At 40.0% G+C, this 27,998-nt stretch overlaps 1 protein-coding gene across 10 annotated transcripts in view; it reads right to left on the bottom strand.

Annotated features, from left to right (window-relative positions):
- The window catches only part of MTR (5-methyltetrahydrofolate-homocysteine methyltransferase), a 111,039-nt gene that overhangs the window by 68,900 nt on the left and 14,141 nt on the right, over positions 1-27,998 (bottom strand). For 5 of the 10 annotated variants that reach the window (XM_066383744.1, XM_066383737.1, XM_066383733.1 and 2 more), the window contains 11 exons: positions 26,660-26,729; positions 24,118-24,210; positions 22,314-22,420; positions 20,497-20,556; positions 19,698-19,792; positions 15,738-15,838; positions 13,778-13,839; positions 12,381-12,448; positions 10,049-10,128; positions 6,353-6,465; positions 2,193-2,333 (listed from right to left, as the gene is read on the bottom strand). In XM_066383744.1, coding sequence (XP_066239841.1) covers positions 2,193-2,333; positions 6,353-6,465; positions 10,049-10,128; positions 12,381-12,448; positions 13,778-13,839; positions 15,738-15,838; positions 19,698-19,792; positions 20,497-20,556; positions 22,314-22,420; positions 24,118-24,210; positions 26,660-26,729 — 990 coding nt within the window. Of the gene's footprint in view, positions 1-2,192; positions 2,334-6,352; positions 6,466-10,048; positions 10,129-10,241; positions 10,304-12,380; positions 12,449-13,777; positions 13,840-15,737; positions 15,839-19,697; positions 19,793-20,496; positions 20,557-22,313; positions 22,421-24,117; positions 24,211-26,659; positions 26,730-27,998 lie in introns of those variants that run through there. The other 5 variants (XM_066383749.1, XM_066383753.1, XM_066383761.1 and 2 more) reach the window with 5 other exon arrangements.

Genomic DNA, 27,998 nt, shown 5'->3' with positions numbered 1-27,998 from the left:
CCCGGTCAGGGCACACATGAGAAGAAACCATCTGCTTTTCTTCTCCTCCGTCTCTCTTTCCCTCCCACATCCAGTGGCTCAAATGGTTCAAGCATTAGCCCTGGGCACTGAGAATAGTTCAGCTGATTCAAGCATCAGCCCCAGACAGGGGCTACAGGATGGATCCCAGTCAGGGCGCATGCAGGAGTTTATCTCCTCTCCTCTCATTAAAAAAAAAAAGTAACCTCACAGGGTTATCTGATCATAAATTCCTATAACTGGGCAAGTCAGAGTGGGCTGACATGCTCCAGGCATTTCTTTGTCTTAAGCAAGCCCTGTCTACTGTTTTTGTGCATCTTACACCTTTGAAATTACTGTATTTCCCCATGTATAAGATGCAATATTTTTGAAAAATTTGGGGCCTAAAAACTGGGTGCATCTTGTACAGTGGTTGTAGATTTTTTTTACTTGCATTTCCCGCTTTTTCGGGCTTGTTTTTACGCTCATTGTTGAAGACAGTGATTTTTCATCAGACACAGATGAGGACAAGCTAATGGATGGGAGTTTTGACAGTGATGAGGAGTTGTATGAATTTTATGATGAATAAAACGAGTTCAATAACTTTAGGTAATACATGGTTTTCCAAATTTCGGGCCCCAAAATTAAGGAGAGTCTTACACATGGGAGTGTCTTATACATGGGGAAATTTGGTAACTACCCTCAAGGGAGCACAGAATCTTAATGATCCTATAATCCAATCCCTACCTTGCTTTCTCCCACCTCCAAGGAATCTTCCTTACATTCCCTCCTTAATCTCAAATGCATAAAAAAACCCTGCAAACTATTATTCTCCAGAGCATTTGAGGCCCTCCTCCCCAGCATTATGTGTCAGTTTGGTTCAAATAAACATAAAAATTCTCTACCGTGTGGATGTTCCTACATTGACAGGTCACTAATTGACTTGCCTGGACTACAAGGCAAGTCTTGGACTCCCAGCACAGCCCTCTTCCCACTGCTCAGTTGACAAACAACTGCTCTGACTTTAAACAAGTCACTTAGCTTCTCTGCACCTTACACTGTCAAATTATTTACTCCCACAGGAATGATGAGGCTTCTTAATGAGGAGTTTTAAGACACAAATGAAGGACAGGTTAATGCAATTCACTGCTTACAACAAAACTTTTAAACATTTATTGAAACCTCATTAAAAAAAAACTGACAGCCCTATTCTCTTATAGCACTAGGAAGTTTCTTTTAAAAAACAATTTGAAAAATCACTCCTCATCACAAACTCAATGTTAGAAAACTGAAGTGAGATTTATAAAGTTCTTAGAATCCATCTAAAAGTTTTTAAAGACCGACACAAAAATTAACTTTTTTTTTAAGTGAGAGGAGGGGAAACAGTGAGACAAACTTCTGCATGTGCCCCAACTGGGATCCACACAGCAACTTCTGTTGTGGGCTGATGCTGGAATCAACCAAGCTATTTTTAGTGCCTAAAGCTGATGCTCTGACCAACCAAGCTATCCTCAGTGCCCAGGGCCAAGGCTTGAGCCAATCGAGCCACTGGCTATGGAAAGGAAAGAGGGAAAGAAGGGGGAGTGGGATGAGGGCTGGGGAGAGAAGCAGATAGTTATTTCTCTCGTGTGCCCTGACTGGGAATTGAACTTGGACGTCCATAAACTGAGCCAACACTCTATCCACTGATCAAACTGGCCAGGGCCAACTTTTACTTTTTAAAGAACAATGTAAACGGTGACATAATACCTTGTTTCAATCTTGTTTTGTGATTTTGTCTTACTGTAATAAACCTGAAAAAGTCTCTTCTTTCTGCAATAAGCAAGAATTAACTGAGTTCCCTTGTCTACTGTAGGAATAGAACTAACGATTTTGTAAGGAGGATAAGTATATCCTTCAGAGATATGAAAAGTGGGTTCTTAGTCTATTCAGACATCAGAGGAAACTCAAAAATTCTTGTTACCAATTCCAGACAGCTTGGAAACAACCAAACTGAAGTCACATCTCTTTTAAAAGTCTGGTTTTTATTGTAAGGCTAACATTAAGTGAAAAAACTGACAATCAGAAACCATTGGGATACAAGAAAACAGAAAACCAGTGTATAAAATGACAGATCAATGGGACAAATGACAAAGTTAAATGAGTGACAAAGTGAGACATGTAAATTCCTTTGATGAATAAAAATTCTGCACAACCTTGGCAATGTCAGGCTCTGAAGCAATGAGGTTGCAAAATCTGATCATTGCACTTGGACCATCTAGCATGCCATCATCCATGTTGATATCCAACACCTGGGCTCCCATTTCCACCTGCACTTTGGCAACACTCAGTGCTTCCTGAGGAAAGAATGCAAAAGGAAGCAGCATGAGGATAGGGTGAGTCAAGAGAGGCTCACATAGTAATCCCTCGCCATTCCCAGCAGTCCTTTCGAATTAGACTCCCTGGATGCCGCCCCAACTCTGGGCCTGTTCTCCTCCCATCAGTCACTGAACATGAACCTTAAACATCTCTCCTAACACATCATTTCACGTCTCAGGATCCACTGAGGCCGCTTTCCTGCCATTAGGAATCTAAACTCCTCAGCCTGAAGTTCAGGCCCTCTGTGACCGTGTCCTAACTTCTTACTGAACTGAACTTCCCACTACTCCCCTTTACCCAGCCAAGTCTGTTTCCACCTCTGCATCACAGATCATGTTGTCCTCTCTGCTGGGAATACAACCCCCTTTCTGTCTATATCGTTTAAAATCCCAGCTCAAGTCCCATCTCTAAGAAAAGTCTCTGGAGAAACCATCCAAAACGTACATAACTCTTAAGCATTTGCCAAAACATACAAAGCATTCATTGCATGCTGCTTAAAAGTCACATGAAATATGAATGAAATAAATGTCAGCAGGTTTTTATACTAGAAGGCTCTTTGAATCCTTTAATATGCTATTATATACTGTAAATCTCCAAGGACAGAACACAACTTGCAGCATTTCCCACTATAGCCATTTAAAGAATGTCTTGTAGAGTCAGTGTTTCAGAGAACATGCTTTGGGAAACACTGCTTATTCAACAACGATCAGCTGCCTCTAAACCTCTGTGACAATTAAAATTGTTATCACGTGATTTATTACACTATCATTTCCTCGTGATTTCATAAGTATTAGATTATCCCTCATAATAGATTTTAAGTGTTTGGAGATCTAAAGGTCTTATATTCCTCCCACTCTTTGAGCAATGTTGGGCAAAATACATATGTTCAATAATGCGTTCTATCTGATTGATACAACAGACTAAATATTTAAGTCTTCATTGTATACTTCACAGTGTGATGATTTTTTCTTAGCACAAGAAAACCAAACAGAAATGGTTAGCAATCACTGTAATAGAATAGGCATGAGATCCTTTGGCATATGCCACAAGGAAAGGCTATTCATAATGACTCAAAGTTAAATAGAGCAAAAGGATCATAATAAAATTAACATCTCAATTAACAAAACAAAGGATAAAAACCATATGACCTTATAATAATGGAGAAAAAACATTTGGTAAGATACAACATCCACTTATAATTAAACACTTAATAAAATGGGAATAGAAGGAAAATACCTCAACATAATATGACAAACCATCTGTCAATATCATACTAAAAGGTGAAAAACTGAAATCTTTTCCTCTAAAATCAAGAACACGACAAGAAGGCCCACTCTTACCATTGTTATTCAACAAAGTTTTAGAAGTCTTAGCCAGAGTAATCAGGCAAGAGAAAGAAATAAAAGGCATCCAAATTGGGAATGAAGATATAAAGTATCACTTTTTGCAGATGACATTATTCTGTATACAGGAAATTCTAAATCCCCCACCAGAAAACTATTAGAAATAAACAAATACAGTAAAAGGATACAAAATCAATGTACAAAATCCACTGCTTTCTTATATACTAAAAATGAAACTTCAGAAAAATGAAAATAAATTTTTAAGTGAGGAGTTGTACTAAAATAAATTCCTTTTGCGATTGCAACAAAAAGAATAAAATACCTAGGAATAAACTTAACAAAAGATGTGAAGGACCTATATACTGAAAACTACAAAGCATTATTCAAAGAGATTGCAAAAGACACAATAAAATAGAAAGATATTCCATGTTCATGGACTGGAAGTAAAATAATTAAAATGGCCATCTTACCCAAAGCACTATACAGATTTAAGGCAAAGTAAAGGGCAAAGGGGCCAAATATATGGTGATGGAAGATGATTCAACTTTGGGTGGTGGGCACACAATGCAATATATAGATCATGTATCATAGAAATGTATATATACTTGAAACCTATATGATCTTATTAACCAATGATACTCTAATTTAAAAAATAAATAAAATTAGCACATAAAAAAAAAACCCCAAACATTTTGAGTATCAGCATTGTGTTGAATACAGTAAAGGATAAAAAGATGTGTAACCCTGTTCTTGAAGACCATACTTCCCACTGGGGGCATATGACACAGTCATATAAAAAGCTACTGGCATTTTCAGTGTGTGAGTCACATGCCTTGACTTCTTAGACACCAGGAAAAACAAAGTCTCTGTGGACTGAGATGGAGAAAGCTCCGTTGGGGAGGGCCTTAAGCTGGGGCCTAGGGGATGGACTAGAGGATGCAGAGAGAGAGAGTAAGCAACCTGGTTAGACCAGAGGTCAAATAGCTTGGAAAACAGAGATGCTGATACCTGCCTGCCCTTCCTATTTCATGAGTCACAGAAGAATATCTTGAAACTCCAACCCTCTCAAATCAGCTCAAAGAGATGAATTGATATCTTAAAGATGTACAGTTTGAACAAAAAGACAAAACTGGAAGTCTTTCCAGCCAACGCTCTTTGATTCTCAACAAATCATTAATTCACAGGGAACTCTAATCAAATGAGGACCCACTCCCACCTATCTCTTCTTGCCTCTACCACTTTCTCCTCCTATGTCCTCCAGGCAGAGACAGAAGAGTGGGTAACAGTTGGGTGGGTGGACTTGGGTGTCTATCATTAGTTGCTATGAAACAACAGCATGTAAAATGTGGATAGTAACAGTACCTAATAGGTCTGTGAGATTAAATAAGTAATGATGCAAAGCACCACCATGATGGGCCTTATTAAACAAGATACTATTCCTATCTCTTTGCTTCTTCCTAAAGTGCCCTCTGCTCTCTATACCAAATCTATCAAATCTGAGGGCTAAAAGGGACACCACAGAGTGGTTATAAATCAACACATAAATAGAAACACTGCCAACTGAAGAACACTATATAATATAAAGAGTCATTAAGATTCAGAAGGGAACCAACATGAACAATCCCCCTGGAATGTTCAGGTGACAGATCAGGAAGGGAAGGCAGTTTGATGCCTACGTGGAAGGACCGAATGTGGGCCTATAAAGTTTGGATTTTATCCTAGATGCAAATAAGCCACCTGTGAAAGCTTCTGAGCTGGGGAGGGCCATGACAGAAGCACATGTGGCAATGAGCAGTAGTAGAAAGGAAGGCAAGAGGACTGATTGATGGAAACTGTCAGGAATCAGGTAACCAGGCCCTAACTATGTGCCACAGAGGGAGGTCATGAAGGAGTAATCAATGGGTCCAGAAAGGATGATAAATGAGCCCTTTCTTTATGATTAAAACAAAGTCCACTTTGATAGTGGTTTCTGGAAGATCTACTTCCTAAAGTTGGCAAAACCTTAAAATAAGAGAAGTTCGATGATAAAATAAATCTTCATTAAAGCCCAGACCAAATTCCTCCATTTTTAATTTCATATTTGCGTAAGAAAAAAAACTGTCCAGATGTTTAAGGTAGGTTCTGTTTGGATTGCATTTTGTTCCTCCATATAGGGATCAAACTTAAAAATACTCTGGCTATTAAAAACACTCTCCTGTGAAGCTCCCATGCAGAGCCCCATCCTTTCTTTTGTGTTTGCAGATTTATTTCAGTCTATGGCTAACAGAATCAATACCACATTAGTCACTGCTTGATGTGGTCATAAAAACTCAAAATTTTCTTGGCTCTCCCTTTCCCTAGAAGTATTTGTGAGAAGCCAAAACAAAGAGTATTCTCAAGATTTTAAGCTTTACCCTCAATTATTAGAAATAGTTAGAACTTGGTTCCTTCCCATCTCATCCCACTTCATAACCCAAAAGCAGTACTTTTTGACAAGTAATGATAAGAGCAGCTTTGATTTTCTGAAGCTTTACCTTCCCACCACCCCTGCCCGCTTATATCTCCCAGCAGGTCTGCTAATATCCAATCAAAGGCTATCAAAAGAACTGTTTCAATTACATGCTGTCTAGCCAAACACATGGCAGATGCTGCAAGGGTCACACTGAGATGCTCACTTCATAGTTTCCTGCCATGATGAGTTTAGCAAACTTCCGGGATCCTGCCACATTACAGCGTTCTCCAATGTTAACAAAGTTGGTGTAGGGTCCAATCCTGAAGGGCTCTAGACCTTAAAAAAAGAAGCACTTTGAAAAATTTCTGAAAATGTACATGGTAACATGAGACAGACGGAATGTGAAAGTACTCATAAGAAAATCAAGACATTTCTGTACCATGGCCCACCTGATGAGGCAGGAGATGCGATGTGGAAGGACCAGTGCCTTCTCCCTTGGAAAATTAACGCATATGCTGCAGCTACATTTACAACCAGAATGCTCAAAGAAGAAATACTTCAGGATTTTAAATTACAAACTTCTCTAAAGAGCTGAATCATACCAGCTCTGACAAATAAGAAAAGCAAACAAACAAAAAAAGATCATATCCCTATTTAACCAAGAGTCTGGGGCAAAAGCCACAAGGTCAGAATCAAAAGGACTGTTCCACAGCTGTCCACACAGACATCAGCTTGCAGCCGGATGGAGCAAGCTTTCTTAATCCCACCGGCTTTACCATGTCTCTTTGATCCAAGTCCAGGACCCACAGCCAGCAAGGCTGAATGGGCTCAGGAAGGGCCCGGCTGAACCCTGAGAGACAAGAGTTACTGTGGCAGGTCCACACTCGGGGGCTGAGAGTGGGCAATGCCACTGGGGGCTTCTGCACCTCTTTATTTATTTGCCAAGGGGTAACAACATCTGCCCAGTTACAGGCCATTTAGGGGCAAAATAATAAATGTGGATATATTACACTAAGGTAAAAACAATATACAGGCTTGACCGGGCGGTGACGCAGTGGATAGAGTGTCGGACTGGGATGCCGAGGACCCAGGTTCGAGATCCGAGGTCACCAGCTTGAGCGCGGGCTCATCTGGTTTGAGTAAAAGCTCACCAGCTTGGACCCAAGGTCGCTGGCTCCAGCAAGGGGTTACTCGGTCTGCTGAAGGCTCATGGTCAAGGCGCATGTGAGAGGGCAATCAATGAACAACTAAGGTGTTGCAATGTACAACGAAAAACTAATAATTGATGCTTCTCATCTCTCCATTCCTGTCTGTCTGTCCCTGTCTATCTCTCTTTCTGTCTCTGTAAAAAAAAAAACCTAAAAAACAACAACAAAAAAACAATATACAGTATAAAGTATCAGTACAAAAAAGGCTTTTAACTTCTTTTGTTCTTCTCATTATATTCAATGTGTCAGGAGGAGTCTTGTTGGGTGCTTACAGGCAGCCTCTGAGGACAGCCAGCCTTTGGTTTAAGCCTTCAAGCCCTTCCTGGCCATCTCAGTGAACAACTCGGGCAACCACTCACAGACCGAGCTTATAAAATAGAGACAGTACAAATATTTGTCCCATAATGTCACTGTAAAAATGAGACTGGATATATGAACAAACAAAATTAGTAGCAGCAATCATAGCTGCTTTTAAGAAAATAGCTTTTGAGTCCTTTGCCAAAGCACTGGTAGAAGAGATGGATATGAAGGAGAGGAAAACAATGAATACAGATGGGTAATTTGTTCACTTACTGGGAAGACCATTTCCTTCCAGTTTGGGCTTGTGATTTCCCTTTCCCTTACAGCCTTGCCCCCTACACCCTGCCCACCTTAAGGTGTCCCTGATCCCTAGTCAGACCCGAGGCCCACAGGGCAGGCTAGGAGGGATGCTACATCCACATGCTGAAGAGGAGATCCTGCATCAGTGCCCTAAAAGCATTTCACACAAAGCACTTCTAAAGTTGCTGATTTAAAAACTACATTTGCCTGACCAGGCGGTGGCACAGTGGATAAAGCTCAGCCTCAAATGCTGAGGACCAAGATTCAAAACCCTGACGTCTCCAACTTCAGCATGGGCTCACCTGGCTTGAGGACTGAGTTACCAGCTTGAGCATGGGATCATAGATAGGACCCCGTGGTTGCTGGCTTGAGCCCAGAGGTCGCAGGCTTAAAGCCCAAGGTTGCTGGCTTGAACAAGGGATCACTGGCTCTGCTGCAGTGCCCCGGTCAAGGCACATATGAGAAAGCAATCAATGAACAACTAAGGTGACGCAACTACAAGTTGATTCTTCTCACCTCTCTCCCTTCCTGTCTGTCTGATCCTCCCCACCTCTCTTGCATGCTAAAAAAATAAATTTTAAAAATTAAAAAATAAAAACTACAGCCTGACCTGTGGTGGTGCAGTGAATAAAAGTGTCGACCTGGAATGCTGAGGTTGCCAGTTTGAATCCCTGAGCTTGCCCAGTCAAGGCACATACAGGAAGCAACTACTACAAGTAGATGTTTCCTGCTCTTCCCTCTCTTTCTCATCTCTCTCTTTTTCTCTCTCTCTCCTTTCCCTCTCTCCAAAAATCAATAAATAAAATCTAAAAAAAAGTTTAAAAAAAACAAAAATAAAAAATACATTTATCAAACTATGAAGTTTATAAAAGAACAATTTAAAAGTGTTTGATGTCCTTTTTTTAAAATCTACTTGAAGATAATTTTTAGAGAAAATTAGAGATAGTACAAGAAATTCAAATCAGAAAAAAGATTTTGTTATTCTTACACATAAATTCTTCCCAAAAATCGTATCTATATGGTTCTCTTCTTGTTTAAACTTTGGTAAAGGTTGACAATTTTAATTGTTAGCTCTTGGCTAAAGTCAATTAATAGCTTTAAAATCTAAGGGTGAAATAAACTAGATAACCACACCTCTTTCTTACAAAAGCTACTCTGTTGGGCTATCACAAAGCCCGCTTCCTCTGACCTGATCCTGTCTCTGGAGGGCAGCCTGACCCGGCCCGCTAGGAGCCGGCCTCTCTTACTCACCAGGCCTGAATCTGTGCAGCACACTCTGAGTGAGGAAAGTGGGTACCCCTATTGCAGGCACTAGTCTTTTATTTCACTCTTCTTAGGAGAACATAAGGAACAAAATATCTCAGTTTAGAGAAATGTTAAATTCTAAATTATTAGGGTGCATAATACCCCATGTGTGCAATCTGAAGGTTCTCTAAGAATCCATTTACACAATATTTTTGCTTAAACATACTATCTAGGAATATATCACTAATGTATTATAGGGAAAATTTTAAGTTATTTTCTAATAGTTGGCATAATGGACTATTTACCAATGTTTCTTAACTGAACATCACAACTCATTGTGGAAAGGGAGGGTGCTTACCTCATAGGACTGCTAAGGACAAAAGAGAAAAATAAACACAATTCTTTGTCAAGTCCTGAACACATGACAAATATGAGACCACAGCAATATTTTAGAGACAAAATTTTCTAGGAAGGTAAAATATTTGTCATTATAAAACATTAAACCTTGGCATTTTAAAATTTTCAGTAGCTAATAGCAAATCTGATGAAAACAATTGTTAGGTACAAACAAGGGTATGTTTTCAAAGTAGTGCACATTTAGTGATAGGACCAGGTGAGTTCTAATTCTAACCAACGGCACCTGGGCAAATCACCTGCCTCCATTCACATTTTCCCGTAAGTTAATGTCATCCCTAGAAATACAAAGGGTTCTTCACTAGAATTCACTTAAGTACCAAGAAATATATATTCTTCTTTGGCATAATGAACAAGTGGTTGGCCCAAACATTACTAGCACTTAAGATAAGCATACTAAATTAATCTACAAACAATTTCTGAAATCATACAAACATGTCTTGATGCCTTACCAGACAGTAACATATGCCCTTCTGAAACAGTGGCAGGGGGAACGCGAGGCTTACAGGTTTTCACAGCTTCAGCAATTTCCCTGAGTTAAAAGAGAAAACACTATATCCATTAATTCAGAATGAAATAAAGTTAAACTAATTTCCAGCTATGATATTAAGTCTATTGAACACAATTATGTGCATAATTATACACCTTGTTCCAAATGTGCAGCAACAATTACACAGGAATAAAGAATTACACAACAATTTCTCAGGAATGAAGAAAATGAATCGCTAACCTAGCTTTCCTGCACCTGCCCAGTCTGCTGTGCATGACCGAACCCGTCTGCACTGAGATGTGCACCTAGAGACAGGAAACCATTTGCATAAAGGCAAACAGCACATCTCCCATTCCCAGATGTCCTTCACTTCATTAAATCCACACAGTAGATAATAATGTTCTTGCTGCTTACTCAGTAGTTCAAAAGAAGAAAGGTTTCATCATTGAGAAGGAGCAGCAGACACAGGAGGAGATGCCAGGGTAAAGGAATGAAATCCGCTAGGTCTGGTTTTTCTAAGCATAGTATGCACAGGAAGGGAGGGTACACAGGAATACATCACTAAGACTCCAAAATAATTACTCCTGAAAATGTATTTGAATTATTCACACTCTTTTAACCTTATCAGCTTTAATGGACTATGTCTTTGATCAACCTGGAAAAAACTATTTATAGATGCACACACACAGATAGATAGACAAGGAGACATATATCTATGTACATATTCATATTAACACACACTTACTTTTTTTTTTTTTTTTTGTATTTTTCTGAAGCTAGAAACGGGGAGAGACAGTCAGACAGACTCCCGCATGCACCCGACCGGGATCCACCTGGCACGCCCACCAGGGGGCGACGCTCTGCCCACCAGGGGGCGATGCTCTGCCCCTCCGGGGCATCGCTCTGTTGCGACCAGAGCCACTCTAGCGCCTGGGGTAGAGGCCAAGGAGCCATCCCCAGCGCCCGGGCCATCTTTGCTCCAATGGAGCCTCGCTGCGGGAGGGGAAGAGAGAGACAGAGAGGAAGGAGGGGGGGGATGGAAAAGCAGATGGGCGCTTCTCCTGTGTGCCCTGGCCAGGAATCGAACCCAGGACTTCTGCACACCAGGCTGACGCTCTACCACTGAGCCAACCAGCCAGGGCCACACACACTTTTAAAACACCTTTTAAAAAAAGATAACCTTAAAAAAAGAGATCCAAAGATAAGCTATCTTCAACTACTTACAGCTTTCAGAGATTATTTAAAAGATGTTTTAAAAAATGACAGACTCTTAATAGGATCCATCACAGAAGTCAACAAAAGCAGTGAAATAGTAAGTAATTCAATACAGAGAACATATTATACATGAAAACAGATTCAGAGCAATAAGATGACTGGCTCAAAATATGACCACCAGTCCTTCTTGGAAAAAAAACCAAGCACATACAGTCCTAACTATGTTGTCATCCACTGAATTGCAATCCTCTCAAAAGCCACAAAATTGCAAGGACTTACACAACTTCACTAGGCTCTAGTTTCACACCCCCTTCCTCCTGCCTCATTTAGCAACCTGGATTAATCCACAACTGTGTGCTTGGCAGGTGGAGACACTTCTCTTGACCTCAAGGTGCTTGTGGTCTTACTGTCTTTTCCTTCATGAGAGACTCTAATGGAGGCAAGTACCTGCCCACAAGAAATATGAGGCGTTCCTCTCTGACTATTCATAATTAGTCAGACACTTAAGGGTAGAATATGACCATATCTCAGATTTGCTTTACAATAGTCTAAGGGGGAAAAAGTTGGAGAATATGTAAAATAAGAATAGTAAGTGCTGAAAATTGTGAAAACTATGTGATAGGCACAGGGGCATCCATTTTATTTTGGGAACTTTTCATAATATAAAGGTATCTCAGGTTGGTAGGGCTGCCATAATGAAATACCACAGACTGACTACAGTAGTTTAAATAGCAGAAATCTGTTTCTCAAAGTTCTGGGGGCTCTCACTCTGAGATTTAAGGTGTCAACAGGGCTGGTTTTATCTAAGGCCTCTCTCTTGAGCTTGTCTTTTCTCTGTGTCTTTCCATAGTCCTTTCCTCTCTCTGTATGTCTCTAATCTTCTCTTCTTATAAGGACACTAGTCATATTAGGACCTCCTCATGTGACCTCATTTTACCTAATTACCTCTTTAACGTACGTCTCTATCTCCAAATCCAGCCACATTTGGAGGAACTGGGGTTAGGACTTCAACAAACGAAACTGGGGAGGACACAATTCATCCCATAACGAAAGGTAAAATATTTTGAAGTGATTACTACCTGATATGATCTGGTGTCGTACCACAGCATCCACCGACAATATTGACCAAGCCATCCACGGCAAAGTCCTGCATTTAGGAAAAGAAAGTTCCAGGGAAGCCACCTGAATTCTAAACCCACCACTACCCATTCAGCAGAGAAATATCCTACATTTCCTGAAAATTTTATATTAAAAGAGAGCTAAACACACTTAACTCTAGATACAAAAATTTTAATGCCCCAGATAAAACATTAAAGCAGTTCATCCAGTTCAGATACTATGAAATCCTTTATACCATTTAAAATGTAATAAAGTACTTGTTTGCTTATCTAATTATAATAAAAATTTTTACCCATATGCTGAGCTGACTGAATATGTACTAGATCAGTGTTTTTCAACCAGTGTGCCGTGAGACATGGTCAGGTGTGAGTATAAATACATTTAGAAACTATATTATTAACTATATGTATAATATGTACTGTGTTAAGAGTGTCATTTTGTGTCATTTTGGTAGGTGGTGTGCCCCAGGATTTTGTAAATGTAAAAAATGTGCCGTGGCACAAAAAAGGTTGAAAATCACTATACTAGATAATGCATTTTCAAATAACACATAAAATTTTTAAGTTTAAGTTAATTAAAATGTTTAAAGAATTAAAAGTTTTGTTAGTCACAACACCACATTTCAAGTGCTCCAATAACCCCATGTAGTGTTGGCTACATAGAGAACAGTGTGGGTCCAAAGTTTAACCACAGGCTGGTCTGAAGGACAAGAGAGAAAGTAAAGCAACCGAGAAGTTTGAACACTGAAAAGAGCATCTATATAAGATACAGATCTATATAAAGACCATCTATATAAGATTAAAGTTATATGAATTAAGTCAAAAATAGTCTAAGAGAGAAAGTGAGCCAGAAGCTACAAATTCAATAAATAAGGAAAAGAGACCCAGCGGTTAGTAATAAGGAAGGGTGTTGAGTAGAATGGGCTCATGACTTACAGGATTCCAAAACAGGAGGTGTATAGGAGAGAACGGGGGAGGTGACAATAAGAAGTAAGGATCTGGGGGCTGGGGCACTATTTGGGAGGGCTGCAGGAGAATCACGGTTCCATTAGTTTCAGTTGGACTTCACTGGAAATTTTCCAACTGCCACCAGTACCAACTGGGGAGAAGGATGCTGACAGCTAGCCTCTCCCTCCACCGCCACCATCATAAAGCAGAGTAACTAAGCTTTTATTCATTATATACACACTGGAATTTATTTAGGAAAAAATTCTGCTTCTAAATATTCTAAATCTAAAATTTCATTTCTCAACCTATATAATTATGTTAACTAGTGTCACCCTAATAAGTCAATAAAATTAATTAATTAAACTTCATTTCTCTATCTCTTAAGAACCAAGTGAAAGAAGACTCATAACCTTTAAGTGCATGGCCATCATGTGCGGAGTTTCGTCATAGTCACCGAAGGTGTTGGGAAGACCTAAGAGAGCATATTGCAACCATTATTGGAAACTACTTAACAAACAGGCATAGTACCTGGAAAGGCTTTTGCTTAAAAAGTTAGGAAATTTTATATTTACCAATTAAATGGTGTATTACCATTAAATACTTGAAAAAACAAACAATTCTAAATATTAAACACAGTAAACAGACACTACAAAAGAAAGTCACAGAGGAATATAAACATCCACTATTTCTTTCCCATTTGAAAAAAAAGCATCACTACTATCTGGGACAGAATCCCCCATTCCCTCCCCTTTCCATAAAGGAAACTTACTCATTACCCAGTTGCTTGGGATCAGGCTGGGGGAGTACCCTTCAAACTATTAAGCCGCTGACAAGCAATTAAAAATACAAAATACAACCAGCCTCCTTTCAAATAAATTTCCCAAGTGAGAATTTAGTATCTAATTATCCAGTTTCTTGTTATAGTCTACCCCAGGCGTGGCCAACAGTTTTTGCCCCTGGGCCAGATTAGAAAGAAAACTGTTTTCACGGGTCGGACGAAATATTAAAATTAAACGTGTTAAATACAAAAAAGATTCATTTAAGTAAACAAAATTTTATTATGTAATTTGTTTATGAATAAATGTGAGTGAAAAAAATTTTAATATACAATATTATTTATATATAAAATATAACTACATACCATATAAATATCCAAACTGTATCGCAATCAATCGAAACAATATTTAATTAATAGAATGAGCTTGAAGGGGTTATATTGCAAATAAAACAATTATTTTGTTTTACAAACAGCCTGGACATGTTTTCAGTTATCAACTGCATCTATTGTCTATGCTACAATGCCACTTGATTCAGCACACTTGACCACAAAAATAATGAATTGTTTGAACTTGGGTGCGCACTGGCAAACTCTGCCTAAAAGAATGTGGGTTTCACATCGCCGCTAAACTTTAGACAGTTCATATCGAGTACAGACGAATACAAATGTTGTAAATCTTTATAATGGAATTTTTTTTTTAAAATAAAGAAGTATCGCAAATCCATTCGACCAATTATTTATTGGAAGCTAACCCTACATTAGTCACACATGGAATTATTTTCCACATATCACTATCTTCTTAAATATCTCGATTTCCAATAATCAAAGACGCTTCCGCTTCTGAGTAGCTGAGATTTTTAAAGTAGCGGAGAATATTAAAATTTAATCGCAGGCCGCATAAACTCATTACGCGCGCTGGATCCGGCCTGTGGGCTGTATGTTGGCCACGCCTGGTCTACTCCCTTCTAGTTACCTTGCTCCTAGTGGGAAATAAAATTTATTGTATGTTAAAATGTATATATTTGGAGGAAAAAGAAATGCTTGGAAAATGATTTTTAGTTCTAAGTAGCTAAGCAGTGCTCAAAAACATTCCCCAAGAAACCTGGTTAATCCAAAATGAATGACACCTATTTGGATAGTTTAAGAATTATCTACAAATCTCTTGGTGACTTTTATATAGAGGACACTAGAAAGGTAACAAGATACAAAGGTTCTCTATCTGCTCTTTGTGAGCACAGGGTAGTGGAGAAGAGGGCTCCTTCTCATGGTCCCCACACTAATCACTCTGGCCACCCTCCACATGGTAAGCAGGCAGTGTCACCAAAAACAAGGCTCTAGTAACTTATGTCACTAGGTTTCATTCCTCAAAGTTTGTCTAATTCTGAAGCTTTCAGTTTGAGCCAAACTGTTCCTTCAAGTGTAATGGGAAAACAGTGGTCTAGACCCAAATACTCTCCATTTAGAAAATTCCTACTGAGTGTTAACTATACACCAAGACCAACGAAACGAACTCCTTTATCAAGATCTATAACCCTCTCCACCCACATCTTGTATTTGGATTAGCCCATGTGCAGCTCCCCTGACATACACACCTGCATTGGGATAGCACAGGACATAAGCTGTTGTGCACTTTCCAATTGTTTCAATAAAAGGTCTCATTTCAGCTGCACCCAGAGCACAGTTTAATCCAATGCTGGAAAAACAAGAAGATATTAGCAGCATCCTCTTTTATTCAAAATATGTAGGCCTATAAAAAAGTTATAATGAAGGAACATATCTAAAACCCAGGAGATAAATCTTGTGACTCAAAGCACTTTATGCAGCTACAATGAAAGTCATGTTCCTCAAGGCCCCTGAAGCACTGAATACTGCTCCCGTCCCTACCTCCAACATCAGATGATCTTAAGGCTAAAGGGCCCTGCTCGCGGATGTGACTCCTGAAGTAAGTTCACAGTTAGGTTAATGGTATATTGTAAAACAGAAATGCCTGTGAACCACCACTGCTAACAAACACTTGATTTGAAAGCAATACTTAAGAGAAAGAGAAAGCAAAGGAAAATGTTGAGGGTAGAAGAAACATTAATAGTATGTGGAAGCCTCTCTGGGAGACTAGACAACCAAGACTTATTCCTTGCACCAGAACTGACTTACAACGTAACCCAGGATTTAAAATTGCTCTTTTTCTTAATTCTTTTTTTTCTTTTAAAAAAAATTTTGATTGATTTTAGAAAGAGAGAAAGGAAGGGGGAGGAGCAGGAAGCATGAACTTGTACTAGTTGCTTCTCGTATGTGCCTTGACCTGGCAAGCCCAAGGTTTTGAACCAGTGACTTCAGCATTCGAGGTAGATTTTTTATCCATTGTGCCACCACAGGTCAGGCTAAAATCTGTCTTCTTATAAATTAAGCTGGCTTTGCCTGACCAGGTGGCGGTATAGTGAATCAAGTGTTGACCTGAGACACCGAGGACCCAGGTTTGAAACCTTGAGATCGCTGACTTGAGCACAGGCTCACCAGCATGAGCACAGGATCATAAACAGGAGTCCATTGTCTCTGGCTTGAGCCCAGGGTTACTGGCTTAGCTGGAACTCTTGGTCAAGACACGTATGAGAAGTAATCAATGAATCAATGAACAGCTAAAGTGCAACAACTGTGAGTTGATGCTTCTCATCTCTCCTTTCCTGTCTATCTCTTTTTCTTTCTCTCTCACTAAAAAAAAAAATTATTAAACAAATTAAGCTGGCTTCTTTATCTATAAAACCAAGGGGCTCTCTCTTTAGCAGATGAAAGTTACTCAAGTGGAAGGCCTGAAACCCCTCCAAAATATCTCAGTAGGACCCCCGAGGCCTGTAGGAAATCAAGAATTAACTATGAAGTGACTGGATTCTATGCCATCTTTTTTTTCTTTGTTTTTGTTGGGTTTTTTTTACTGGGAGAGGGTCAGGGAGACAGACAGAGAGTAGACAGGAACATTGATCTGCTCTTGTATGTACTCTGACCAGGGATGGAACCGGCAACTTCTGTGCTTCGGGACACCACTCCAACCAACCGAGCTATCCAATCAAGGTTTAGTTTTTTATTTATGATTGATTTTTAGAGAGAGAGAGAGAGAGAAGGGAGGGGGAAAAGAAGAATTCATTTGTTGTTCTACTTAGTCGTACATTCATTGGTTACTTCCCATGTGTGTCCTGATCGAGGATTGAACCCCACAGCCTTGTCATTTGTGATGACACTCTAGCCAACTGAGCTAACTGGCCCAGGCCATCTTTTCTTTTTTCTACAGAGTAGAGCAAAAATAGACTTACAGTTGTGAGCACGTGAAACACCAAGTTTATTTTTGTATTATTATATATTAATTATTGTATTGTTTTCCATACAAACAAAAAAGTAAACCTACTTTTGCCCCATTTTGGATTTTACTTTTTTTCTCTTACTAGGATTCCTAAGTGTAATGTGGTGGGGAAGAGGGAAGAAAATGAAAAGAAATGTTCAAGATGTTTCAGGGAACACAAAAAATTTTTTTAATAAACTACATTAAGTTTGTCTTCACAGACTCCTACACATTCATATCTTTAGTTTTTCCATTAAACATTTATTGCATCCCTCCTATGTACCAACAAGGACTCTATCAAGCACTAGAGAAATGCAGAGGATTCAGAGACTGCTCTAAAAACAAGCTGGCCTGACCAGGCGGTGGCGCAGTAGATAGAGCATCAGACTGGGATGCTGAGGACCCAGGTTCGAGACCCTAAGGTCGCCAGCTTGAGCACAGGCTCATCTGGTTTGAGCAAAGCTCACCAGCTTGGACCCAAGGTCTCTGGCTCAAGCAAGGGATTACTCGGTCTGCTGAAGGCCCACGGTCAAGGCACAAATGAGAAAGCAATCAATGAACAACTAAGGTGTCGCAATACGCAACGAAAAACTGATGATTGATGCTTCTCATCTCTCCGTTCCAGTCTGTCTGTCCCTGTCTGTCCTTCTCTCTGACTCTCTCTCTCTCTCTCTGTAAAAAAAAAATAAAAAAATAAAAAATAAAATAAAATAAATAAATAAATAAATAAAAAAGCTCACAAGCTGTTAAGGAGCCAATCACAGTCCAGTTCAATGCAATTATTTTCTTAATTATCAGGCCCCATCAGTAGTATAAAGATGCATTCTATTGTACATTGCAGCAGCCTTCATGAAATCACATTACCACACTAAATCAACTGGAAGATCTGCCCTGAAATTAGAAACATAAAAATGTGGAAAAAAAAATAACACAACTGGTGAATTGTGGTATCCAACACCAGGGTTAGGAGCATTCCCCTGTTCCTTGATCCACTATTTACTTGCTATTGAGAAAGTTACAAACCCTGAGTCTCAGTTCCCTTCTCCTGGAGATGAGGCTGTGCACAGCAGTACCTACCCCAAGGGGCTGTTGCCAGAGAGAGAAATAACTCTCATAAAGCACTTAGAACTGAGCCTTGTATACAGCAAGCTCTCAATAAATGTCTATTACTACTATTTTGTGGCAATAACTATAGTAAAAGTAAACAGCATGCTCTGAGAGGAACATCAACCGGGGCTGGTGAGAGAAGACAGGCAGGTTCTCTGAAGAGAATTCTCGAATGAGTCTTAAAGGCTAACACGGAGCCAGGAGAGAAAGAGAAAGAGAGAAAGAGAGAGAGAGAAAGAGAAAGAGAGAAAGAAAGAGAGAGAAAGAAAGAGAGAAAAAGAGAGAGAGAAAGAGAGAGAGAATGAAAGAGAGACAGACAGAGATAGAGAGAAAGAAAATGAAAGAAAGAAGGCAAGCACAGCTTCTTGGCAGAAGAAATAAATAGCACAATTATGGAGAAGGCACAGGAGAAAAACAGCATATACTTCCATTGCACTCACAGTATGTAATTTAAACCATTTTGTTATGAAAACTAGGGAGATATGCTGAAATAGAATGGAAAAGCCATATTAACTTAAAAGTTTTTTTATTGATTGATTTATTTTAGAGAGAAACATCTATTTGTTTTTCCACTTATTTATGCATTCCTTGGTTGATTCCTGTATGTTTCCTGACCAGGGATCAAATAGCATTCTAACCAACTGAGCCCTCTGGCTAGGGGAAGACATTTAATTTTAAAAATAAAAATCTGAGCTTTAAAATTTCCATCTTATTTCAAGCTAGACTACTTCTGATTGTTCTATAAGTAAGGAACGAGAAACTTTGTCAAGTATTGCAAAAAATGTAAGTGCTGACAATAGTTTTTAAATCTTATTACTGAATCAACAAGCATAGTCTTACACTGTAAAGTGGTGGTGGTGGGGGCACTTACAGACAAAAAGACAACTGTCTGGCTGGTCCCAGAGGCAGAGAACTCTCCAGGCCCTCAAAGACCCATTTAGGCAATGGTCTTCTACCGCTCTTAGAGAAAAGTCTGAATGTACTTCCAGGACAGCCAACATCCCATGCAGGTGGGACAGTGGAAATATGCAGAAGCAATTCCCTCCGAAGTCACATTCTGTGGCCATCAGGGAAGATCTCCCAAAAGGGATGGAGACAAGGAAACAATCTGACTCACCAAAGTGGGTCTGCATGAGACACACTGATGACAAATGCCTCTCCCGTCTGTCCAGACAGCGTCCGCCCACTTTTATCGACAATTGTCCCTGAAATCTGAATTAACAAACTCAGTCAACAAGACAGATTCAAGTTTAGTGTTCAGTCACAAAGTCAAAATAAAATGGGTAGGCTGACTGTCTGGGGTTTTTTTGCAGGAAAGAAGGCTGTGGAACTAATGGCAGCATTTTCAATGATGATCAGAAGAGACAAATGCCAAGTGAGGAGGGGAGGTGGTGAACCATGGAAGCAAGGGGCAGGGAAAGCTGTGGTGGCAAAAGCAATGACCAGCACAGCATCAGAACTCACATGGCCAGTCTCATGAGGAGGCTTCCCACAGAACCTCAGTTAGCCTGGCCCCCTGCTGTGACACAGCCCTAGTTTTGATTCTATTTTATTCTCACAAGCAACCTGAGGACTCAGGTGGGTCTGCCTGTTGAATTAATAAACTGGCAACCTGCTGTCTTCAGTGCTGGGTACTCCACAGTCAGCATGCAAGGCCACTCTTGTGGGCCCTGTGGAGGGGTCTCTAAGCCTCTGGTTCCAGGTGACCAATTCAGCCAGCCAGTGTGCCTTCCACCAACCACTTCGAGATTCACTTTCTTCTCCAAGAGGTGGTGGTAAGAGGAAGATGAACAGAAAACTCAAAGTAGGCTGTTCCTAAAAGATACTCTCAATAGTTCTATGCAAGAAAAAATAAACCCTACCTGCAAAATAACAGTATTCATAAAAAACAAAAACATCAACATTTTAGAACTTACAAAGATAGGCCGGGGAGCATATGTCTCTTCAAAAAGGACCTGGAGTGCAAACAAGGCTGCCTGTCCAGAGAAAAAGAGCATCATCACTAGTTTTGCGAGACTGTGTCCAAGATCCGTCTACCTGGCTGGTCTGAATGCTAGCTCTCCTAAGACCTCTTCAGGTGAGGTCCCTGTTGCATTCTCTGGGGAGAAGAAATGGGTCCTCCCTGTAACGCACAACCTAGCATCCAGCTCAAGTTGAAAGTTCACCCAGGAACTAGCATTTCTTCTGAAGAGGAGCTGAAGAACTACTCTTTCTTTCTTCTCTCAATCAAAATTAAAATAAAAAAGCCTCCCAAGGTTGCTGGCTTGAGCAAGGGGTCACTGACTTGGCTGGAGCACCCTAGTCAAGGCACGTATGAGAAGCAATCAATGAACAACTAAGGTGCCGCAACTACCAGCTGATGCTTCTCATCTCTCTCCCTTCCTGTTTCTCCCTCTCTCTCAATAAAATAAATGAATAAATTAATGAAGATATTATATACCTTGCTGTAAACTTAAAAAAGAAATGAATACCAAAAAAAACCAAAAAAAACTAAATCAAACAAATAAAAAACACAACTATATCACCATCACCACTACATATAAAGTCAAACACTCATCACTGACAAGAACGAATTCCTCAGGAAAAGATTCAATAAAAAAGACCAAAAGTCAAAAACAAGTAAGAAACAGGATACAAATCACATGAGAGGAAATATCTATGGTTGTAAAACTTTACAAAGTTGTTCTATTTAATTTATAGTCAGAAAAATACGAATGAAAACTATAGTGAGGAACATTTTTCACCTATCAAACCAGAAAAGATCAAAAGTGTAATAATAGGTGTTAGTGAAGGTGATGAAACCAACACTGCTATGCACTGCTGGTAACTGGGGTTTTAATAAGCACGGTTTGAAGGAGGCTAATTTGACATTAAGGATCAAAATTAACAATGCACAAACCCTCTGACCTGGCAATTCACTTAAAGAAATTTATCTAAATATACTGTGCAAAGACAATGTATAAATTGAAGGTTGCCAGATGGGAGGAAGTTGTGGGGATGAGAAAAAAAAGGTGAAGGGACTAAGAAGTACAAATTGGCATTTATAAAACAGTCACAGGGATGTAAAGTACAGTTCAAGGAATATAGTCAATAATATTGTAATAACCATGTATGGTGCCAGGTGAGTACTATACTTATTAAGGGGATCACTTCATAAGTTATATAAATGTCTAATCATTATGTTGTATACCTGAAACTAATAGAATGATGTAACAACTGTAACTAAAAGTTAAAAAGCAAACCAACAAATAAATAACACAGGTATAAGGACATTTACTTTTCACTGCATACACTTATGTACCTCTGTACATATGTAAGGAACACAAACACATACCCATGCTGATACCTGCACAGAATCCATACCAGTACTTCCACAATGGTAATAGTAGTGTCCCCAAGAGACATGAAAGGATATTACTTTTCATACATATTTATGTATCTTTTGAATTTAGAACCATGTGCATATATTTACCTATGCATATATGCCATCTAGTAGCTATACATGAAAATATTTGCTTTCATAATTTAAAAAACCATTTTCTGAAAGTTAAAAAGATAGCCTTTGAAGCTTTTTTTTTCCATTCTACTAACCTCAGTTAAAAATAGTTAAGAATAAAATGGAACAGAGGAATTTTATTTACAGTTAGTAACAGCTATTATTGTCTTCTCGCTATATTGGGAGATTTGTCAGTCCCCCGGCCCCAGCCCTGTCCCTTCTCCTCCCTTAACTCACCTTGGCATTGGCAGTATCAAACACGGTTTCAATGAGTAAGATATCAACCCCACCGTCTAGAAGCCCCTGGGCCTGCTCTTTGTACGCTTCAACAAGCTCATCAAAAGCTGTAAGAAATAAACCACATCTAGGATATCAGTTATCAATATCCTCTGGACAGCCAGGACATGCTGAGTTCAGGCCTGGCCCCTACAAACTAAATATTGCTGGTTTATAATGCATATTTAAGGATAATGGCACCTTTTGTCAGAAGCCGAACACAGAAACATGGCAGGGACGGAAGCTAAACCAGTACACCAAACACAGTTGCTCCTAATGCTTGCACAAAGCCTGCATTTCCCATGTGTGAGCCAGAAAGAGTGAGTGGGAAGCTCAGGACTTCCTAGGCCCTGTATGTACCTACTGTAGATACCTTTAGGACAGATCATTCTTTCCAGGGATGGCTTTAATCAGTTCATAAGAGAAGAGTATGAGGGGACTCATGTCACACTGATTTGGACCCATCACCAGGCGAGTCATATTCCCTCACTCTCGGTGATGAAAGGCAGCAGTCCTGTGGATTGGGCTCCCGCACTCTGATACCAACTCTGTCAGAGAAAAAACCTGCCCGATGGGCAATTTCAGTCTCAAACAAAAGTATTCAATCACTCCTGGGTAAAATTTTTATTAGAAATATCTTGAGTTGTCTATTTCCATCTGAGAAGTCATCCTCTCCCCATTTTACTTCCCAACGAAAAGGGAAAAGGCTCAGCGACTCAGTAGAGAAGCCTAAACAGCACATTATGCTCACTGTCCCAAGTGTGCCTCATCATACACAGCACAAGAGAAAAGATGGGTTAGCACTCACTGCCATGCCTACACTAAGAGAGCATCAGCATGAGCAAGCCTGGTAACAAAGTGCGGTATCTGCATGGAAAGTTCTGTGACTGAGAACCTACCGCCACACCTGCCTGCACTTGTCATCTACACAAATTCATTACCATGCATAGATAGCATCATTACTATCTGGCTCTGAAGTTTAACTGTTTTTTATAGTCAATGCTTAAGAAAATGAACTTGATGTCCATTTTTTTTTTGTAAAATCTCAATACAAGTATGCTTATATGTGATAGTTTATAATTTTTGTAATGTTAGTATATTTACATAGTTTGGATTGCTTTATGATAAATAAAATGGAAGTCTAGTGGGTTACTCCCTAATACAGCAGTTCTCAACCTGTGGGTTGCGACCCCGGCGGGGGTCGAACAACCAAAACACAGGGGTCGCCTAAAGCTATTGGAAAATATCTGTGGGTTGCGACCCCGGCGGGGGTCGTATTTTCCGATGGCTTTAGGTGACCCCTGTGTTTTGGTTGTATTTTCCGATGGCTTTAGGGGACCCCTGTGTTTTGGTTGTATTTTCCGATGGCTTTAGGCGACCCCTGTGTTTTGGTCGTTCGACCCCCGCCGGGGTCTCAACCCACAGGTTGAGAACTGCTGCTCAAATAGACCAAGGTCCGGAGTCCATCATTTCTCAAACTGTCAGTTTAAAGGTTTATTTTGATTGGTTTTATTTCCACAGCTGATAAAGAAAACTAATACAACACCATACACATTTAAGAGCAAGCTAAAAACAAACAAAACACACACATAACAGTTAACATTTTTAGATGTATATTATATTCCAGGGACTACTGTAAATCCTCTGAGGATTAAGTCACAATAACACTGAGATAGACCCTATTATTGGTCCCACTTTACAGAAGTAGAGATTACTAAAACACTGGCATTCGCTCAAGATCAGTGGTTATGTGAGGAATACTCACTGATGTTCCTGTAGTCTGGTCTTTCCACAGACGGAGACACAGACAGTGTCTTATTAGTTGGACCCAGAGCTCCCGCCACAAACCTCCTAACTCCTTTGGGAAAGAAAAGCAAGTGTGAAATCTGAACAGCTCAAGGTTTTTGTTGTGAACCAATAAGGTATAAGCTTTCCCTAGGATATAGGCCTATAATCCTTTGTCCAAAATTCTGAAATCCAAAAAGCGCAAATACTCAAACTTTTTTCTTAATTCATTTGACAATAAAACCTGACTCTCTTGAACTAACAAGAGGCTTATTTATAATCTTTCTCCCACTTAGAGAGATGGTTCATAGATTTTACTACAAATACAAGTTTGATTATGGGGCTGTCCCAGAGCCCACTGGAAAAATTATAAAATATGAGGCATGTGCACATACTTATTACCAAGACAATCCAAAAAACTCTGAACTCTCATGTCTGGCTTCAAAGTATTTCAGTAAGTAATCCTTTTTTTTTTTATCACCATAGCTATATTTGCACAAATTCTCTCCCTATTCCTGAAAATCCTAAACTTCATATAGATTCTACAAAAGCTCCTTACAGTAGCATTCAACTTGAAATGTTCTCAGGCCATTTACTGGGGGAAAATATTAAGTCAGTATTAACAATTATAAAGCCTGAAATTAAAGTATGAAGTAGATCAAATCATACTTTAATAAATTTTTTATTTTTATTCAGTGAGAGGAAGAGAGGCAGAGAGATACTCTCTCACATGTGCCCTGAGCAGGACAATCCAGCAACCCCTGCCTGGGGCTGATGCTCTGCCCATCTGGGGTGTTGCTCCATTGCTCAGCGACCAAGCTCTTCTTAGCACTTGAGGCGAAAGCCAGGAAGCCATCCTCAGTGCCAGGGCCAACTTGTTCCAATTGACCCATGGCTGCAGGAAGGAATATGAGAGGGAGAGAGAGAGAAGCAAGAGGGGGAAGGATGGAGAAGCAGATGGGAATTTCTCCTGTGTGCCCTGACCAGGAATTGAACCTGGGACATCCATACACCAGGCCAACCCTCTACCAGAGCCATTTGGCCAGGGCCATACTTTTATAATTCTTTAATAACTTTTCCTCCTGGCAAGAGTCTTGGTGCTTCTAAAGGAGCCTGAAAACATTATAGCTACAGATGCTAACAGAAGCCAGGGCAACTACTCTGCTCATTACCTCTGATGATTTTAACTGCTCAGTAACCTGGTTACGTGTTACAATTTAACTGGAGAAGACTAAAAACTAGTTGACCACCAGCCTGTAAAGAGGTTACAGACCCAAATATTCTTTAGCTTCTCCAAAACTGAATAATTATGTGGGAATAAGAACAATGTTCTTCTCTTTCCCTGCTTTAGCTGGTTGAACATTTTCTGAGCTGCAACTCAGTTGGGGTAATAGTCTACACATTTCCATGGATTTAAACATTATCTTGCAGAAACAGAGTTTTTATAAATTGCTCAGTCTTCCTTTATTAGTATGCTGCATCTAACTTCCTAACAGTTTTCTTTTGTCTTTCCTGTTGGCAGTAATTTCACATTTCCATATCTTACATGGCTCCATATCTCTCCCCTCTTCTTCTCCCTCCCCCTGAGACCCCTTGCCAGCTGCTGCCCTAGGGTTCTTAAGGCAGCCAGCCAGGAGGTCAGTTATTTGGGGAGTCACTTTTCAGTTCCTGCAAGCCATTGTCACACTCTTTTGTGTGCTACACAGAGCTTTCAAGGACATCAGTGATATGAGAGGAAAATGCTCCAAAGACAGTATCTCTTTACCTAGATAAGACAACCACAGAGCCTGACCAGGCGATGGCGCAGTGGATAGAGCGTCGGACTGGGATGTGGAGGACCCAGGTTCGAGACCCCAAGGTCGCCAGCTTGAGCACGGGCTCATCTGGTTTGAGCAAAAACTCACCAGCTTGGACCCAAAGTTGCCAACTTGAGCAAGGGGTTACTCGGTCTGCTGAAGGCCCATGGTCAAGGCACATATGAGAAAGCAATCAATGAACAACTGAGGTGTCACAACGAAAAACTGATGATTGATGCTTCTCATCTCTCTCTGCTCCTGTCTGTCTGTCCCTATCTATCCCTCTCTCTGACTCTTGCTCTGTCTCTGTAAAAAAAAAAAAAAAAAAAAAGACAACCACAGAGGAATGAGGAGAGCTTTATAATAACTAAAATGACTACAACAGTCAGCTGTTACCTTAATAACCTGATGGTATGCTTCCAAAGGTGAAAAATCATTTTAGCTGTGAATATACAAGGAAGCCACAGTATTAGCTACAAAGTTAGGATATGACCCCCTGCAGAATAAACACAGAATAAACCCTGAGCCCAAGGCCCACAGGGATAGTCAATTCAGAGGGCTGTTGAATGTTTGACCACGAAGTTGCAGAGTAGTAACACACAAATACAACAGGACTGCTAGTAAGCCAATAGTTACAAAAGGAAAAAGTGAAATAGGGACAGCATATTACAGCTGAAATATCTAAGAAATCATCTTGGTGAAAAAGGGGAGAAGAAAACCCCTTACCTGTCTGGAGAGTTATCTCCTCAGCTGCTTTTCTGGCCACTGCCGCAGAGCACTTGTTCATCCGGTAGGCCTGGCACACAAACACAAATGCTAGCTTGTCCTTTCTCCCTCCACACGTTAAATGAGGAACTCATGACCTTCTACACCCCAGCATCATTCAGGAAGGAAATGAAGAGCAAATTAATTTGGGGCCTGAATGAAATCCTGGTCAAGAAGGCCTATCAGCTGCCCCAGCCTCAAAGGCAACAGGAAAGGCAAGAGGCTTTGGGAATTGCTATTAAGATTTTTCCCAAAACCATGAACAAGGTAGCAAAAGAACAATTTCTGGACATCTGGCATATCAGAGAAAAAGCTGATGTAGTTAAATATTCTGAGATTTAGAAAAAAGCATAGTAACAGAAAAAGCACAGGCAATAGACACAGGAGGCCTGGCTTCTAAGACCAGTTCTGTCATCCATGCCAGGCAGTTCCCTTAGCAATGCCTTCAGGCCCTGACTTCACCGAACAATGGTTGTAATCAATGGGCTCGAACTTTTTGGACATTATTAACCTCTTCAAGTGTGGTCAAGGTCCATGAACCCTCTCAATAGGAAATAAAAGCAAGTGTGCACAAACATACAAAGTACTGCCTATAATCTGAAGAGGTTCAAAGGCCTCCTGAAGAGCTTCCACAAGCTGGGTCAAGAGGTCCTGGACTTGTGATCTTCAAGATCTCATCTAATTCTGAGATCCTCTGTGCTGTGGATCTTCATATCTAGTAAGTAAGAAATCATAATAGCCTAAAATAGGGGTTTACCAAACTATGGCTCCCATGGCAAATTTAGCCTGCTGCCTATTTTGTAAATAGTTTTTATTAGAACACAGTCAAGCTCACCATTTACACATTTTCTATGACTGCTTTTGCACTATAATGATAGAGCTGAGTAGTTGCAACAGAGACCGAATGCAACCAACAAAGCCCAAAATATTTACTATCTGGCCCTTTACAAAAAAAGTTTGTGAACTCCTATCCCAAAATAACACAGAAGTAACTGCAACACAAATTCATTTTCCCCTGATTCCCAAAAGGCATGTGGTCTCATGATTACACTTATATGAGGCATTAGTCAAATTCATAGAGACTGAAAGTAAAATTCTGGGTGCCAGAGTCTAGGGGGGAAAGAATGGGGACTTATCATTCGTAGAGACAGAGTTTCAGTTCTGCAAGATAAAAAGAATTCTGTGGATAGATGGTTGTAATGGTAGCACCAATGTGAATATACTTAACGCCACTAAACATACACTTAAATGCTGAGGTCACTGGTTCAAAACCCTGGGCTTGCCTGGTTAGGCACATATG

Source organism: Saccopteryx leptura, chromosome 1, assembly GCF_036850995.1.
Source record: "Saccopteryx leptura isolate mSacLep1 chromosome 1, mSacLep1_pri_phased_curated, whole genome shotgun sequence".
Classification (NCBI taxonomy): Eukaryota; Metazoa; Chordata; class Mammalia; order Chiroptera; family Emballonuridae; genus Saccopteryx; species Saccopteryx leptura.
This window is presented reverse-complemented; position numbering and strand designations above follow the sequence as displayed.